Source organism: Hevea brasiliensis, chromosome 7, assembly GCF_030052815.1.
Source record: "Hevea brasiliensis isolate MT/VB/25A 57/8 chromosome 7, ASM3005281v1, whole genome shotgun sequence".
Taxonomy (NCBI): Eukaryota; Viridiplantae; Streptophyta; class Magnoliopsida; order Malpighiales; family Euphorbiaceae; genus Hevea; species Hevea brasiliensis.
In genome coordinates this window covers 61,731,865-61,749,078 of record NC_079499.1, presented here as the reverse complement: position 1 = coordinate 61,749,078, position 17,214 = coordinate 61,731,865, and the positions used below count along the sequence as shown (strand labels likewise).

At 32.8% G+C, this 17,214-nt stretch overlaps 2 protein-coding genes across 5 annotated transcripts; both read left to right on the top strand.

Annotated features, from left to right (window-relative positions):
- Positions 1 to 2,444: 2,444 nt before the first annotated feature.
- On the top strand, positions 2,445 to 12,421 carry LOC110644898 (probable galacturonosyltransferase 10). 4 transcript variants are annotated; one of them, XM_021797859.2, is made up of 2 exons: positions 2,445 to 2,968; positions 10,718 to 12,421. In XM_021797859.2, the coding sequence occupies exons 1-2, from the start codon at positions 2,819 to 2,821 to the stop codon at positions 12,167 to 12,169; spliced, it is 1,602 nt and encodes a 533-aa protein (XP_021653551.2). In that variant the 5' UTR covers positions 2,445 to 2,818; the 3' UTR covers positions 12,170 to 12,421. The 4 variants fall into 4 exon arrangements, with proteins under 4 accessions (XP_021653551.2, XP_021653550.2, XP_021653553.2 ...); XM_021797858.2 differs by having other exon boundaries at positions 2,458 to 2,968; positions 10,715 to 12,421; XM_021797861.2 differs by having other exon boundaries at positions 2,823 to 2,963.
- A 1,017-nt stretch (positions 12,422 to 13,438) lies between these two features.
- LOC110644896 (QWRF motif-containing protein 3-like) lies at positions 13,439 to 16,408 on the top strand. The gene is made up of 6 exons (XM_021797856.2): positions 13,439 to 14,692; positions 15,248 to 15,367; positions 15,462 to 15,578; positions 15,682 to 15,771; positions 15,861 to 15,968; positions 16,081 to 16,408. Exons 1-6 carry the CDS (start codon positions 13,439 to 13,441, stop codon positions 16,132 to 16,134), a joined length of 1,743 nt encoding a protein of 580 aa, XP_021653548.2. The 3' UTR covers positions 16,135 to 16,408.
- Positions 16,409 to 17,214: the final 806 nt, after the last annotated feature.

Genomic DNA, 17,214 nt, shown 5'->3' with positions numbered 1-17,214 from the left:
CATAACATAAGACACTAATTGAAGGACCGAAAGGTTAAGGTTAGTGTTGAAAAATCATAATATTGAACTTAGAAAATCTGACCTAGAGATAGGCTGAAATCCTTTATGGAGTTCCATAATTAATCATAGATTTTAAAGGGTTTTTATTACGACTAATCGCCAACGAAAGTAGGGTTTGGTCCTGGTTGAAACACACCTTAGGTGCCTTAAGAGAGGACCTAGGATATCTTAGGATTAATTTCCATCAAAGCAACAATTCTCAATCTGATGAATAGACAAGATTTAAATCCATAATAAGGTTAAAGTTTGAAATCTTAATTCTGGAATTGCTTTAATAGATAGTTTTATTTAAAATTTATTTTCAGTATCCAAAATAGATTTGATTCACTCTCCATCTATATTCGGTATCCTAAACAGTCAGAATTGCTATGTAGTTTGGTACCTGCTAACTAAATTCCTCGTGGGACGATACTTTACTCACTACTTTATTACTTGTTAGCGATCTGTGCACTTGCAAGGTTGAAAAACCGGCAAACAAGTATACATTCATATTTTGTGGATATATTTTCAAGAATTAATGTTATGATTGAAGTTGGAAAATAGCATGTGTAGGTGGACCTATAAAAGATAGGAATCACTTAAAAATTAAAATAAAAAAATAAAGAATAAAGGGGAAAAAAATATGAGGGAGAAGTAAAAGAACAAGAGAAGTGTGGTAATCATCACCTTAAGTAGGAAAACCAAGGCAAGTGACTAATTTCCCAAATTCAATGTTTAAAAATAATGGGGAAATTATAAAGGTAGAGAGTTTATTGACTCACATCACAAGTTTCTTACAAGACGTTAATAGCCTTTAATATCTCAGAACGGTAACTTAGGGCCTGTTTGGTATTACTGTTGAAACTGTTGTTGAAAATTTTTTTTTTTTAAATATATTAGTTAGAGAGTATTAAAAAATAATTAAAAATTAAATTTGATCAGTTTTAGTTATAAGAACACTAAAATAACAAAATAGTTTTTTTCAAACAGTTTTTTTCAACAGCATCTAAAATTGTACTTTTATTCAAAAAAATAATTTTAGCTTTCAAAACTCAATGCTAAACAGGCTGTTAGTATGATGTGTTTGATAGTAAGGAATCAATTGCAAAATCAAACACAACAACCTTCACAAAACTTAGTCTTCAGCTGTAAATTAGAACTTCATCAGGCAATTGTGCACTTGGATAATTAGAGTCTTTGTTAGAATTATAATTAATTTTTATAATTAATTTTTATATTGAGTCTAATTAATTAATTGAATTAAAAATTAAAATTAATTAAAGCTCATGTGCAATACATGAGCTTACAATACATGTCATTTTTTAGTAGTTACAGAAAAGTACATGGTATTACGATCGTGCTTGCGAAACAAAAAGCAATGCATAAATGTAAAAGCCTTTACAATCAATCAATAACATAAATAAATTTTATTTTTTTAATTATCACGCATTCAGTAATTTAATACAGCTCTCAATTTACTTCTTATTACCAATCAAACTTTATTTTTTTTTAGTAATTCAATTGTCAAATTCAAATTCAATCAAGCTCTCATTTATTTTCATTGTGTAGACTTACCTTGCAAAAGCACTACCTTAATTTTTCAAGGGTATACATCTACATTTCTCTTACAAACAAATGATTAATTTACTTTTTTAAGCACTCTTTACAATTTTCAAAATTATCATTTAGCTTTCAAATGCATAGAGCTCTGAATTTACATTCTTACAATTAATCAATTTACATTTCAAGAAGTTTGCAAATACTATAGAGAGAGTATTATCGAAGTGCATCACAACGCAATCAAAGAACCCTAGAAAAGATGAATTTTTTATTTTCCACTACAATCAATTTAATTAAAAGTTGAAAAGGCGTATTTTTTTTTTATCAATGAAAAGGCGTAATTTATTCTTTCATATTGAAATTTTAGCATCTTTGATACACACTCCAATCCATTTACTTGTTAAAACTTTTTAATAAATTTAATGAATAAAAAATTCATTTAGTACTTAACCTATATCCATAGCTTCCATACTTCTTCCTAAGCCTGTGATTATGCAAGCAATTTCCACCATTGTTTGTTTTATATGCTATTTTTCATTGTTTGCCAAACAATCTAACACTTTCTAAATCACATTCTTAATGATCATGAAAGTTTTATGAACAATTTATATTTTATACATATAAAGACAAAGAATTTCCTTTAAAATGTCTAAATTTTAAATTTGAATTATTACACATCTCATTCAATTATAAAAAGAAATCATCGTGAAATTTGCTTAGTGGTTGTGGGTCCCAGAAAACGAAGGCTAAGATGTCTCTGTTAGTGACATCGTAAAATCGTGGCCCCTCACTCAACCGTCAACATCTTAGAAATTTATTAAGATACCAGTAAAAGAAATTATTGCAAAATCTCAAAAACAAACTCTCAATCTTAAAAAAAAAAAAAAAAAAATCGAATTCTCTTCCTTCCTCCTCTCCTTCTCTGAGTTCATAACTATCATAACTGTTTCTCAAAGAAAGAAACTTCTGTGCTTCACTGCCTACTTCAACTCTCAAAATTCTTTAATTAGCTCACAAAAACCAAAAACAGCCCATAAGCATCCAAATCGAGAAAAGCCCTAAGTTGAATGGGGTACCCGATTCCGACTTTCGTTTGATCTGTGCAGTATTGACAAATTTGGACCGAAAAACCACAATTGTGTTTCACCTTACCGGAAAAGTTTTAACTTCCGCCGGAAACAAACATAAAGCTGGAATTTTGACTAAGCGTGATTGGAAAATGAGGCGGAGACCAATGGATTTTCGACGACCGGTGAGGAGGCGGTTTTCGAATGTGGTGTGGTGGACACTCTTTGGTATACTGGTCTTGCTCTTTATAATCATTTTCAGTAAAGAGAGTCAGATTGAATCTAGACCTGCCCATGGTAAGGTAAGTTTCTCTTTTTTATTTATTTTTTCAATTGCGAGCTTGTGCTGTGTTTGGTTACTGATAAAATGTGGGGAATTTGATGGCCCTGGGATTTTTGTGATTTAGGGTTTGAAAGAACTACAGCACTTTATTGGGTTTGCGTTAGTGCTGTTATTGGGCATAACAGATGTTTAAATTTAGCGGAATTAGCACTATCACGACTAGAGAGTGAATTTACTAGCTGAAAATTCTTGTGATATTGGATTTGTCTTAACATTTAGAACGGAATCGTTGCTTGATCTGTGATTTTGGTTGAGCTATATGGAATGGAGTTGCTATATCATACAGGGATCAAAACATTGCATTACTGAGTAGGAATTATATAATTGTTCTGAATCATAAACTGCTCAAATGGATCAGTTTCCCTGAATCCATTTATTCTTAGGGTACGCCATATACGCAATATACTTTCCATTATTTTGTTAAATATTAATTAAACGTGAAGCAATCCATTGTAGTGAATCTCTTATTGGAGTCACTGACTCAGATCCACTGGGTATTTATGATTTTGGTTGTGAACTTGTTTTATAAGATCTTTTATAGTTCATATTTGAGCAAGTAAATGCTTCATTTTTAAGTCTAGGCTGTAAATTTGCTTCAAAATTGAGCATGTAATTAGAGACACTGAAGTTCTAAGAAATTAATATAAGTTCGTCCAATTTTGCAAGTTTTTTAAAATATTTTGTTATGATGATGAGAAAGGGCAGAAAAAATTTCAGGAACTGCATAGATCATCTTGGTGAGCAATCATTGATAGAAGAAGACATAAAATCCTGCAAGTTGCACTGGAGTATGGGAACTTGAAAATGTTAATCCACAGGAGGTTTATTTTTACATTTTCTATTTTGAAGTCATGTTTGCCTGGGGATATAAGCACTTAAAAAGCTTAAAGATAATCAGGATGGCACTTATATATGTGTCAAAAGGAGGTTCAATTATCTTAAATCAGTGTTATCTAGGCGAAAAGCGACACTAAGGCGATAGAGTACTCTATGGCCTTAGGCGCAAGGCGAGAGGCGAGGTGAGAGCCTTTTTGAAGCAAGGCGCCATAACCTTAATTGCTTAAATTATATATATATATATATATATATATATATATATATATATATATATATATATATATATATATTCATACTTTTAAATAGTTGATAAGTAAAAAAGTATATTAAAAAGAAAAGAAATATTATTTACTCTCTCTCTCTCTCTCTCTATATATATATAAAATAAGAGAAATTGAAAATAGTGCATATCTGTATTTCCAGCTTAAGTATAAGATACGAGTGAGAGTATGAGACTGTAAAATTAAAATATATAGCATAAGCAACAATACACATAATATTAAGAAATGTTAGAAAAAGAAATAGTTCATACCTGAATTTCAGTTTATGTATATGATAAAAGTGATGCTATAAAATTTACATAATAAATAAAAAATTAGAAATAAGTCATAAGTCATATAATAGAAAATGTAAATTATAGAAGTTCAGACTTTAATAAATAAAAATAAGTTGTAAGTGATAATAAACAAAATGCAAGAAGTACATGAAAAACTTATAACTAAAACTACTCATCATCAAGATTTTTAAAATCATCTTCATTTTCAACAATGGTCGTCACAAATTCTTCCTCCTCTTCATCATCATCAACTTGCGAAGAGGATGCACCTCTCATTGCACGAGGCTTTCGAAATGATGGAGTTTCAACTGGTGTTGATCTTGCAGCCGATCTCGACTCATAACGAGATTCAGAAACTCCAGCTGCTCTACCAACATCACCCCAGGTTAACACGTCATCCATGAAAATAAGAGAATTATCATCATCATCATCCCCATCGCCTTTTTCTAATTCACAAGCAACCACTCATTACTTTCATCAATATTTGCCAAATCAACAGGTGTTGTGATATCCCCAAAAGTGTGTCGGCATAGCAACGCTCTATTATACTTCACATATATCAAATTGTTCAAGCGTTCTTGAAATAGCCGATTTCTTTTCTTATTATGAAGCTGTCATTTATTTTACTGTAACAAATAAGTTAAACTTCAAATTCAAAAGGCTCAAGATAAAATAATAAATTATATATATATATATATATATATATATATATATATATATATTACTTACATGCTCAAATACGCTCCAATTTCTTTCGCAACCACTTGCACTACATGTGAGACTCAGAACTTTTACATGAAACTTTTGTAGGTTTGGAGTTGAAGAACCATATGTTTTCCACTAAGCAGCTATTAAAATATAGAACCAATAATAGTTAAATTCATAATATAAATTAATAAATGAGCAAAATGAAAAATTAATAAGAATTTAAATTAATAATCTGGAGATTTGGTTGTTCTTCCTCTAATAACAGAAGGAAAACCAAAGGTCCCTGTAACTACCTCGTATCTCTCAATTTCATTAAGAATCATGTCAACTTTTGCTGAATTTTTTTTTTATTTTATGAATGCACGAAAGCAATCCTGTATTGACCTCTTCATCAGATTCAATTCTCATCTTATTTGAATGAAAAAATTCAGGATTCAAAAAGTATCTGGCAGCATGCAAAGGACGATGCAATTGAAGTGACAATCTCGCATCAATAATCTCAAAAATGCTCTTGTATTTCTCTTCATTGCCATTGAGTGAGTTGGCAATGGCTTCTTTAGCCCTATCCATGGCTTCATAAATATATCCCATAGCTGGTTTTTTTTCATTATCAACAAGTCGAAGCACACGAACAAGAGGACCGGAAACCTTAAGAGCATAAACAACATGATTCCAGAAGGCAGGACTCAAAACCGCCCTTTCACACATTTTGCCTTTCACCTCTTTAGCCCATTTACTAGTTGTCCAACTTTTCAAAGTAAACATTTTTCTAATGTTGGCTTTCTGAAGATGAATCCTTCCCAGTGTAATAAAAGCAGTAGCAAATCTAGTTTGCCCTGGCCTTAGCAATTCTACTCCATTAGTAAACTTCTGCAACATATTTAGAACTCCTGAAGAGCCATATATGAAACCAGTAAGCTTAACAGCTTTGCGGAATGTTTCTTTGAAAACACGGATCTTAAAGATATCCTCCAACATTAAATCCATACAATGGGTTGCAAATGGAGTCTAGTATAGATAAGGAAAATTTGCTTTCAATATTCTCCCTATCATAAACAAGTAGAAAAATTCATTCCATTAATAATAAAAATAAAATGATATTTTTTTTAGTAATAGGAAAAATTAAATAAAAATTTTACCTGTTGCAACATTATTTGATGTATTATCTGTAACAACTTGAATCACTTTTTCGGGATCAATTTCCATCAATTCTTTTTCAATCAAACTAGTCAACAATGTCGCTGTTTTTTATCCATCACTTGCATCAACTGATTTAATAAATACACTTCCCTTTGGACTATTAACCAAGAAATTAATCAAGGTTCTCCTTTTTTTATCCGTCCATCCATCACACATCAATGTACATCCATAATTTTTCCATTCTTCTTTATGAGACTCAAGAAGATCATTTATGATTTGCACTTCCTTATTAAGTTACCGAACTCTAACCTCATGAAAACTTGGAGGTTTCATTTCTCTCCCATAATTTCCAATTGCTCGAATCATTTCCCCAAAGCTATCATAATTCACGGCATTAAAAGTTATTCCCACATCATATATCCATCGTGCTATGGCAACACAAGCAAGCTCCCTTAACTCTTTTTTAGCTGGACTATTTTCATCAATGGTAGTTTGGCTCATATTTTTTTCCCACAACAGCAGGTCTAGGGGAAAAATAACAGTCAATAGGCCCTCTACTACTTTGTGGTGGTAGAACTTTTGTTTTTTTTGAAACACTAGTACCTGTAACCTCCAGTACTTGCCTTCGTCTTTCACTGCTAATTTCTTGCATCAACTTTTCCTCTTCCTCATTTTCATCTAATCCCAGTACTTCAACATCATCAAATTTAGGTGGTCTTTCCATATTCATAATTGATTTTGCTCTATTTTTTTAGCAATGAATTCTTGTATTTGATTCCTTACATCTTCTGGATATTTTGGACACCGAACTATATTTTTGTAACCTCCAGTAAGATGTTGCTTGATTCTATTAACTCCTCCTTTATAAACTTTCATACAGTATATGTATTGAAGATCATTGGTATTATTTTCACTAACTTGAATTACATGTGCCCATTCTGGATCCGTTCTTCTACTGCTAGCAGAAGATCCAGATGTATTATTCTTATCACTCATTTATAATCTAACAAAAAAATTAACAAGAATAAAAAATAAATAAATTAATAGCAAATTAACAATACCCAATATAAATTAAATAAGTAATTAACAAGAATGATAAGTAAAAAGTAAAACAGTAAACTAATTAACAACAAATTAACAATGCCTATATAAATTAAACAATTAATTAATAAGAACAAAATGTAAAATCATCAAATTAATGATAAATTAATAATATCATATACAATAAACAACTAATTAACAACTAATGTCTAATTAACAAGACAAAAGTAAAAATAATTAATCTAACAACTAATTAACAATAATAAGAAGTAAAAAGTAAACTAATTAACAACAAATTAATAATGTCCATATAAATTACACAATTACTTGCCAAGAACAAAAAGAAAATAATCAAATTAACAATAAATTAATAATACCCATATAAAATAAACAACTAATATCTAATTAACAAGAAAAAAGCAAAATTAATCAAACTAAAACTAATTAATAAGAATAACAAGTAAAAGGTAAACTAATTAACAACAAATTAACAATACCCATATAAATTAAACAATTAATTAACAATAATAAAAAGTAAAAAAATCAAATTAACAATAAATTAATAATACCTATATAAAATAAATAATTAGTTAACAAATAATGTCGAATTAACAAGGCAAAAAGTAAAACTAATCAAATTAACAAGAATAACAAATAAAAATTAAACTAATTACCAACAAATCAACAATACCTATGTTAATTAATCAACTAATTAACGAAGAATACAAAGTAAAATAATCAATTTAGCAATACCCATAAAATTTAAATAATTAATTAACAAGAATAAAAAATAAAATAATTAAATTAACAACAAATAAATAAATAATTAATAATAACTAATTAATAATAAGGAGGAGAGGGGAAAAAAAAAGAAAAAATAAAAAGGGACTGCTGAAAGAAGAAGGAGAGGAGAGGGAAAAAAAAAAAGAAAAAAAAAAGCAGTGCCTGTACGCAGCAGGAAAGAAGAATAAGTGGAGAGGGAGAAAGCAAAGAAGAAAAAGACGTGAGAGAGAGAGATCGGAGAGAGGAAAGAAGAAGCAGACGTGAGAGAGAGAGATCGGAGAGAGGAAAGAAGAAGAAGAAGATAAGAGAGAGAGAGAGAAAGGGCGTATCTGTTCTGTCTCTGTCGCGAGGAAGAAGACCCTACGATTTGTCCTTGTTGTCGTGGGGTCGAGGAAGAGAGCGGCTCTTTTGTTGGCATTATGTAAGTGGTAGGTTTATTGGTTGTTTCATTAAAAAAAAAAAAAAAAAACTTACCATTGCTTTGATGAGGCGTCGCCTCTTGCCTCGCCGGCTTGAGGCGTCGCCTCCCTAAAGCCCAGCCAGGCGTTCCAATTGAGGTGACAGAGGGGCGCCTCGCCTTGCCTTGCCTGGCGCCTCGCTCGTCTTTGATAACACTGTCTTAAATTCAGACATTTATGTTTGAAGAGAAATAAATGTGTAGAGAAATGATTGCTGAAGTTCTGAAACATGTATAAGTGGCTTAAACAATAAGTGAAGAAAGTCTTTGGGTTTAACATGATTGCTCTAGTGCATTTTAGGTACATAAGATGGACGAAAATGATAGGCAAATTTGAGCAAGTACTGAGTACAAGGGCAGATGGATTATGTATTTGGCAAAATTAATGGCATAAGTAAATAATATCTGTGAAGGTTGCTCTTGTTATTTCTCTGTATAAGCTTCCCATGTTCTGGGAAAGCTTAAATTCTATTTTAGCAAGAGGAACTTGTATGTAAACACATAAATCATACTCTCTACTCTTGGGATGTATGGGGGCATCAGTCATGAGATATGTTATTCTGAACCAATAACAATAACTGTAGCTAATTATATTGCAAATTTATAATAGTTTTTTTGAGTAATGTGGTTATTGAGGTTTATGTGGGCTGCCAATGAGATCATAGAATAGCTATTATTTTTGTTACTTTGGCTTTTCTTTAAGAAGCTAGATATTTCGAGTTGTTTCCAGCAATGTAGTAATTTTGAAATATTCATAATGTGTAATAATTTTACTGGAAGTCTGGAACAAGTGTCGCTCTGCCCCAGTATATTATCTTCCATTTTAACATTACTCCTGAAATGAGCTTTAACTTCAAACATAGGTCAAATGGATAAGATTGTTGAATTTCTGCAGTTAGCAAGTGGTTTATTGGCACTTGAATTTTTCTTGTTTACAATTTGGATATCCGTGCAGAATTGGTTTCAAATAGAGTTGAATGGCAAAAAATGATTTATATAGTTGACCCCAACTAGTTTGGGATTAAGGCTTAGTTTTTGTTGTATTTATTTTGAAACTTAAATTAGCAGAATTCAAGGAATTTGCATTGAATATGTATTGTGAATGTGATTTTTATTTTCCTTAAGTTTATGTTATTAGTTTATTGCCAGATATCAGACAGCATTTGGAGGGTTCTTATTGGATCCATTTGTAGTTCAAATAAAAACCTTATGAATCAAACATGAATTATGTTTGCAAGTTTTATGTTGTTATTTTCAGTAATTAATGTTCAGATTTTCATTAAACTAATCTAGAAAGAACATTTTTTAGTTTCTTTATTTATCTAATCCCAGAATCAGCCATGTTGTGTTTCAGTGTCTTCTCTGAAATTCTTATTGCATCTGAAAGGTGTAGATGTTGATATGGTAATTTGAGATTGGAAATAAGAGTACACTGTGTTTTAAGCATCAATATTTCCTATCAGTGGCCTAAGGCTATTGTTATGTACCAATATGTTGGAGTTGAGGCAGAACATGGCCTCTTTTGGCATTGATTTAATTATTCTACCAAGAAAGGAAAAGGATAAGGACTGCTGACTTTCAGAATGTCATTTCAAATCTTGTCAGACTAAATGTTGCATGGAGAAAATTGGATAATAATTGTTGTGATCATGATCACAAAATGTTAGTAATCATTTGAATGATACCTGAACGAGTTTTTATTGAATGTGGAACCAACATTGTAATTCAACTCTTCTTTTTGAATTGTGGGAAACTCAGATAGATCATGAAAACTGGCGTTTTTCCTTTTTCTCACCCATAGTGGGATTTCATGTTAATGTGATGTTAAAAATAAAAAGAACTATTCTCCTTCTTGCATTTGATTATCTGTCATGTTAGCAATTAGTAATTTAAATTACTTATTTATTTGAGTGCATGATGGTATTAAAAGGAATCATTGGATTGCAGAATTTTATTTCGAGTTGAAGTATTTCATGATTTAAATGCACAGTCCATGCAGTAATTATAAGTGTTCTGTTACATTGTGGTGGCATCATATTACTCTGCAGGACACTGGATGCTTTGTTGAACTTCTGTTTATTTATTCCATTTGTCATAGCAATAATAATGCTACTACCCCTGTTTTCCTTTGTTATTTTATCTCTTTGCAAAACTTAAATGTTGGTACTTATTTTACTGTTCAGCAGAAATCTTACTCTCATGATAGGATTATGGAAGGCCTAAATATTACTGATGAAATACTGAGCCCTAACTCAGTCACTAGGCAACTTAGCGACCAAATTTCTCTTGCAAAAGCTTTTGTTGTGATTGCAAAAGAGAGCAACAATCTGCAATTTGCTTGGGAATTAAGTGCCCAGATTCGCAATTCACAGGTCCTCCTTTCTAGTGCTGCAACAAGACGAGCTCCATTGACAACCAGAGAATCAGAAACTGCAATCCGTGATATGGGGCTTTTGCTCTACCAAGCCCAACTGCTGCACTATGATAGTGCAACTATGATCATGAGACTGAAAGCCAAAATCCAAGCTCTTGAAGAACAAATGAGTTCTGCGACTGAAAAGAGTTCAAAGTATGGCCAAATAGCTGCAGAAGAAGTTCCAAAAGGTCTTTACTGCCTTGGTATTCAGCTAACTACTGAATGGTTTGGAAATTTGAATTTGCAGCGGAAAATCAATGAAAGAATGCACATAGAATCAAAACTTAGAGATAACAATCTTTATCATTTTTGTGTTTTCTCTGACAACATACTTGCGACTTCAGTTGTGGTCAATTCAACTGCATTAAATTCCAAAAGGCCGAATATGGTTGTCTTTCATCTTGTAACTGATGAAATAAACTATGCTGCAATGAAGGCCTGGTTTTCCATGAATGATTTAAGAGGAGTGACTGTTGAGGTTCAAAAGTTTGAAGACTTTAAGTGGCTGAATGCTTCTTATGTTCCAGTTCTTAAACAGCTCCAGGACTCAGAAACTCAAAACTACTACTTTTCAGGCCACAATGATGATGGTGGGACTCCAATCAAGTTCCGGAACCCAAAATATCTGTCTATGCTAAATCACCTCAGATTTTATATTCCGGAAGTTTTTCCTGCATTGAAGAAGGTGATATTTCTTGATGATGATGTAGTGGTTCAGAAGGATCTTTCTGCTCTATTTTCTATTGATTTGAATGGCAATGTCAATGGAGCAGTAGAGACATGCATGGAGACATTTCACCGGTATCATAAGTACCTGAACTACTCTCACCCACTCATTCGAGAGCATTTTGATCCGGATGCTTGCGGTTGGGCATTTGGGATGAATGTTTTTGATTTGGTCGAGTGGAGGAAAAGAAATGTGACCAACATTTACCATTACTGGCAGGAAAGGAATGTAGACAGGACACTTTGGAAACTTGGCACTCTACCACCTGGACTTTTGACCTTCTATGGATTGACACAGCCTTTAGATCCCTCATGGCATGTGTTGGGACTGGGATACACAAATGTTGATCCTCACTTGATAGAGAAGGGGGCAGTGTTGCACTTCAATGGGAACTCAAAGCCATGGCTGAAAATTGGGATGGAAAAGTACAAGTCTCTATGGGAGAGGTACATAGATTATTCCCATCCTTTATTGCAACAGTGCAATTTTCATTGATTTCGGACATGGGAAGCTTCATATTTCCCCTTGTGCGCAAGAATATCCAAATTTTTGTAGTCAAAGTATGCTTGCACAATTTTTACAAGATTAAGCATGGCTGGTGGTTGTAGAAGTGCCTGTTGTAGCATAGAATGCTTCTTATGACAACAATCATTGAGGGTTATCCAACCAAGATTTCATTTGGTCTATATTTATGTAGACTGAGTTGTAATCAAACATTTATCCATAGCAGGTTTTAGTTCTCATTTCCATCAGATTTAATATTTATGTCCAGTTAACAATGTACAATGGATTTGGTTGTTTCTTTTTAATTGTTTATGAGCATCAGGAAGGTAATTTGATGATGAAAATCAGATAAAAACAATAAAATACCATCATTTAGCTGTAATGTATATTTGGCTTAACTGATTAAATGGTCTCATTCAATGGAGGTATAATGGATTGGATAGTAATTGGTATAACTTGAAAAATAATTGGTGAGTTATATAATAGGAGGTAGTTTTTTAGTGATAATATTGATATAGATAAATGAGATACTCTTAACTCGAGAATGAAAGACTTTAATTAAATGGTCTGGACCTAGAAGAATTAGACTGGTATATCATATTTTAAACCAAACAATTGTAGGAGATGCTGTTGCGGAGTTCATAGCTCAATAGCCCCTCACAATCCTAAGCTTTACAGGGACAATGGCTGGAGGCCCTCGCATCGAAAAACTTGAAGAGCTTAAAAGGCGTCCACAGGAGAGACTGGAAGATGAGAAAGAGCCTCGCCTTCTGGTCAGAAAGAAAGAATGGAACCTAATTAGACTTCTCAGACACGCCAAATGTCAAAATTTTTTTTTATTAATCTCTTCGTGTTGAGAATTTAATAGAGTAATGTGTTAGCCACGTGGCAGAAGTCCATAGAGACCACTTGTAGTGCCAAATGCCGGCAAGCAATATCCTTAAAAAACAAAAGTTAGTGCTTTCTCTTTGTTTCCTACTTCCCAATGGTCTCTCTGAAAATCCAACAGAACCAAAACTCATTTCCAACACTAGCCTTGCTCAGAAAACTATGATGCCCAAGTGCTGACCAACTCAAGAGTGCATTTGAGTAATTTCAAGGGACCCGTAATCTGCCGGCCGTCTTTATCTATTTTGCCGCCACTTTCAAAATCTTTGTTTTTCCTCTCATCCTTTTTTCAAAACAAACAACTCCCAAATCTTCATTATAACAAACCTCCCTCTCTCTCTCTCTCTCTCTCTCTCTCTCAACCAAGAAACCATGAGTGACAACGACCCTTTACTTTCAGATCAACCTCTCAAGCCAAGAAAGCCAAAATCCCGTGGAGTAAGCTCTAGATTTCTGTCACCAATCACAACTTCTCAAGATAATTCAATCCCATCTCCAACTCCAAGCCAAGCTTCCTCACCTCTTCGTAAAAAATCCAGTGATACCCGGAAGCAACGGAGCCTTGAGGACCCAGGATTCATTCGAGGTCTTTGGCCTTCATCCATTACTTCTTCATCGCCTTCACATTCAACATCGAGGAACAGAAACGTGGGCACTCTTGCCGACCATCTTGGAAATGAAAGACTCAGAGACTTCCTGGAGAGGAAAAAAGACGAGAAATCTGTGAAAAACAGTAACGTGTTTTCCCTTAGTAGGCAAAGAAGTTGCTCCGAGTATAGTAGGTTTGACAATGAGAAAGATAAAGAGAAAGAGAAAGAGAAGGAAAGTATGAAAGAAAATCACAGACCACTTCTTGGAGGGTCTATGAGATATACAGGGAAGCTTCACTTCCCAGGAAAATCATCTTCTTCATCATCATCCTCCTCCTCGAATACTTTGTCTAACAATTCTGATTTTATACCTGGAAGACTATCAGTTGATGAAAATGCACTATATAGAAACTCTAAAAATGCTGATGCTTCTCGGCGAAAATCAGATTCTTTTATGGATAGCGTTGATACAGAATCTGAGTGCAGTGCAAATTGTTCAGCCACAGATTGTGCTTCCCCATCTGCTGGGAAAAATTCACGCAAATCTGGTATAGAGGTGTCTTCAAAATATTTGCAGGATGTTCCAACAAGATCTCGAAGAGGCACATCAGATTCTAATGTTCAACATCCACTATCATTAGATGCTTCTCCAAAAACGAAGAAATTTACGATAAGAAGTGCAATTAAGAGGGCTAATTCTTTAACTGGTTACGGGAGCTCTACATCACAATGGGCCTTGTCACCAGGGCGATCAGGATCACCACCGATGTCAGTAGAAAGTAAGGAAAGGCTAACGTCTTTTTCAAGTTTGAAACCACCATCAAGTCCGTCAAGGTCTAAAGGTGTGGAGAAATTTCTGAGTTTGGGATTGGACTTATTGAAGGGTAAGAAATCGTCTTCATCTAGTTCATTGATGGAGTCTGGGAATGTGGAAAATATTCACCAGCTAAGACTGCTTCATAATCGGCTGATGCAGTGGCAGTATGCAAATGCTAGAGCTGATGCCGTGAATGGGAACACAAGTAAACAAGTAAAGGTATGTTGTTTAAACGGCACTCTGTATGTAATTTTTTTTTAAATTTTGGTTATTAGTGTGCCTGCAAATTTGAAAAGCTTACTAGCTGATCTAAGAAAAAGACTATGATCTGATTGATTTTCTTGTATCCTAACGATCCAACAGGTATACAATCCTGTACGTGATGAAAAATCTGGACTCTTTCTAAAATATCATCGGTCAATCTTAATCTGTGACAAATAAAGTTGAAGTCCAGCTACTGATGGTTGTCCTATTTCAAACCACAGACAAACACAGAAGAAAAAAAGTAGTTAATTACAAAATTGCGTTGAATCTTGAACTTTTTCCCATATAAGTATAAATCAAATCACCGTTTTATATGTTCATAAATATTATATGAAGAGTGAAAATGATTATGATTCAGATGAAAGTTAAACTCAAGAACTGCAGTAATTCCTTAATAAAGCAAGCCCTTATTTTGCAATATACGATTGTAAATATTAACATCTTCCCGTTGCAACCTTTCCAAAAGAAGTTGGGAGTCTGGAATAATTTTCTGTGATGGGTCTTTTGCAGAACAACCTGTTATGTGCATTGAAAAGTCTTGCAAATTTGCAAAGATCTGTGCTGCTCAAGAAATTACAGCTTCAGAAAGAAATACATGAGATGAAGCTGGACTATATACTACATTCTCAAGTCAGTAACAAATCATTTTGGAAGATGACTTTCTAATTATTGAGTCGAAAATATCATCTATACTACTTGGATTAATTCTTGATGATTTCTGCAGATCAAACAACTGGAAGCTTGGGGAGATATGGAAAGGCAGCACTCGGCTGCAGTTTTCAAGACCAAAGAGTGTCTGCATTCTGTTGTTTGTAGAATACCACTTATTGAAGGTGCAAAGGTACTCCCAAAAAAGAAATTAATTGACGAAAATAAAGGAAAAGAAGCTAGAATGTCACTATGGCTATGCATTGAGTAATTTACTAACAAAACTAACATTTCAGGTGGATCCACAATTGACTTCCATCGCACTTCGACATGCATCTGATCTCACAGCTTCTATCAAGTTATCATTGGTTAGCTTTTCACCCTTTGTAAGTAGCACTAACAACAGTAAACACTTACCACTGCTCAACACCATACTGCCTTATCTGAACTAACCATGAAGTTGCTTCCTCACCAGGCAGTGAAGAGTGCTGAATTAGTTTCTCAGCTAGCAGAGGTGGTTTCACAAGAAAAGTTACTACTAGATGAATGCCTAGAACTTTTCCAGACAATATCCATGTTAGAAGTAAAAATTTCAACTCACTTTTCATTGCAATCTTAAGTAATCACATAAACGAACTTAGAAATTTGTGTATTGGAAATCCTTCATAATAATTTACTTTGAATCATGTGGACAGATTCAGGAGAGGAGTTTGAAGTGCCACGTAATCCAGTTAAATTCATGGCAGTAACAGCAGCAGCAACAAATCCCTTCATGACTTCCTATTCCATATTTTTAACTAGGCAGTTTTAGCTCCGGGGCAGGGTTAACTGATTAATGATGTACGCTGGTTTTGTTAAGGTTGTTTGAAGTGAATTACAATGAAATTGAATTGCTTTGGTAATGTTTACAATGGAACTCGAATGGAGGAAACAAAGCTAGCAGCCAAGGTTTCTTGCAGGGAATCAAATCTGTTTGGTCTGTGAAACTTGCTGCGAATCGAAAATCAGGTCATGTAACAAGGTAATTCGGCTGGGTTATGAATGAATTACTAGCAGCAGACCCGCACATTGCTGCGGCCAAATGGAATTGTAAATGGCTGCACATAAATTTTGAAATGACTAGAAAATTAATAAAATAAAATAATTTTAGATTTTTTTAGAAATTAATTACATTGTTTTGAAAATAAAATTTTTTTAAAGAGTTATAAGCCTATATTATTTAATTGGATTTTTTAAGATTTTAAATAGACCTAAAAAAATATTTAATTTAGTTAAATTAAATAATGAATCTCATTTAACTTTTAATTTAACTATAAATAGATGTGGACTTTATTTTTTAAAATTAATTAATTTAAAATTTATAAAAATAATAAAAAAATAAAAAAAGAAAAAAAAGAAAATAAGAAGTTTGGTGGAAGTGACATCATGATCATCTTTATTATTATTATTATTATTATTATTATTATTATTAAAAAATAAAGATAAAAAAGATAAAATGGTAACCGAAATTATGAAGATTAGATTAGGTTCAATTTGTTTTAATTATTTTATTTTTAATTTTTGAAAATCTAATTTGATTTGATTTATCTTATTACCATACTACTATAAATATATCATTATAGCTAGAGTTTTGAGAGGTTAGAGACAATTAGGGTGGTTGAAATTAGAGAAAATATATGGTTTTTAAGATCTATTGGTGCGTGGGAGAGCTTCTCAAAGTTTTCTTCCTCCTCCAATTTCATAATCATTTTTTTTTTCTACATTCACACTAATCACCTAGTTAGTTAAATTAATCAATTTATCAAAGTTATTTTATTTTGTTTGTTCCA

What these genes read in the sequence shown, in the direction of transcription:
- LOC110644898 (XM_021797858.2), top strand. Translation starts at nt 2,819, where the DNA reads ATGAGGCGGAGACCAATGGATTTTCGACGACCGGTGAGGAGGCGGTTT. An exon ending in CTAGACCTGCCCATGGTAAG is followed by an intron (nt 2,969 to 10,714) that starts GTAAGTTTCTCT and finishes TTTACTGTTCAG; the next exon opens with CAGAAATCTTACTCTCATGA.
- LOC110644896 (XM_021797856.2), top strand. Translation starts at nt 13,439, where the DNA reads ATGAGTGACAACGACCCTTTACTTTCAGATCAACCTCTCAAGCCAAGA. An exon ending in TGGTTAGCTTTTCACCCTTT is followed by an intron (nt 15,772 to 15,860) that starts GTAAGTAGCACT and finishes CTTCCTCACCAG; the next exon opens with GCAGTGAAGAGTGCTGAATT. An exon ending in AGACAATATCCATGTTAGAA is followed by an intron (nt 15,969 to 16,080) that starts GTAAAAATTTCA and finishes TCATGTGGACAG; the next exon opens with ATTCAGGAGAGGAGTTTGAA.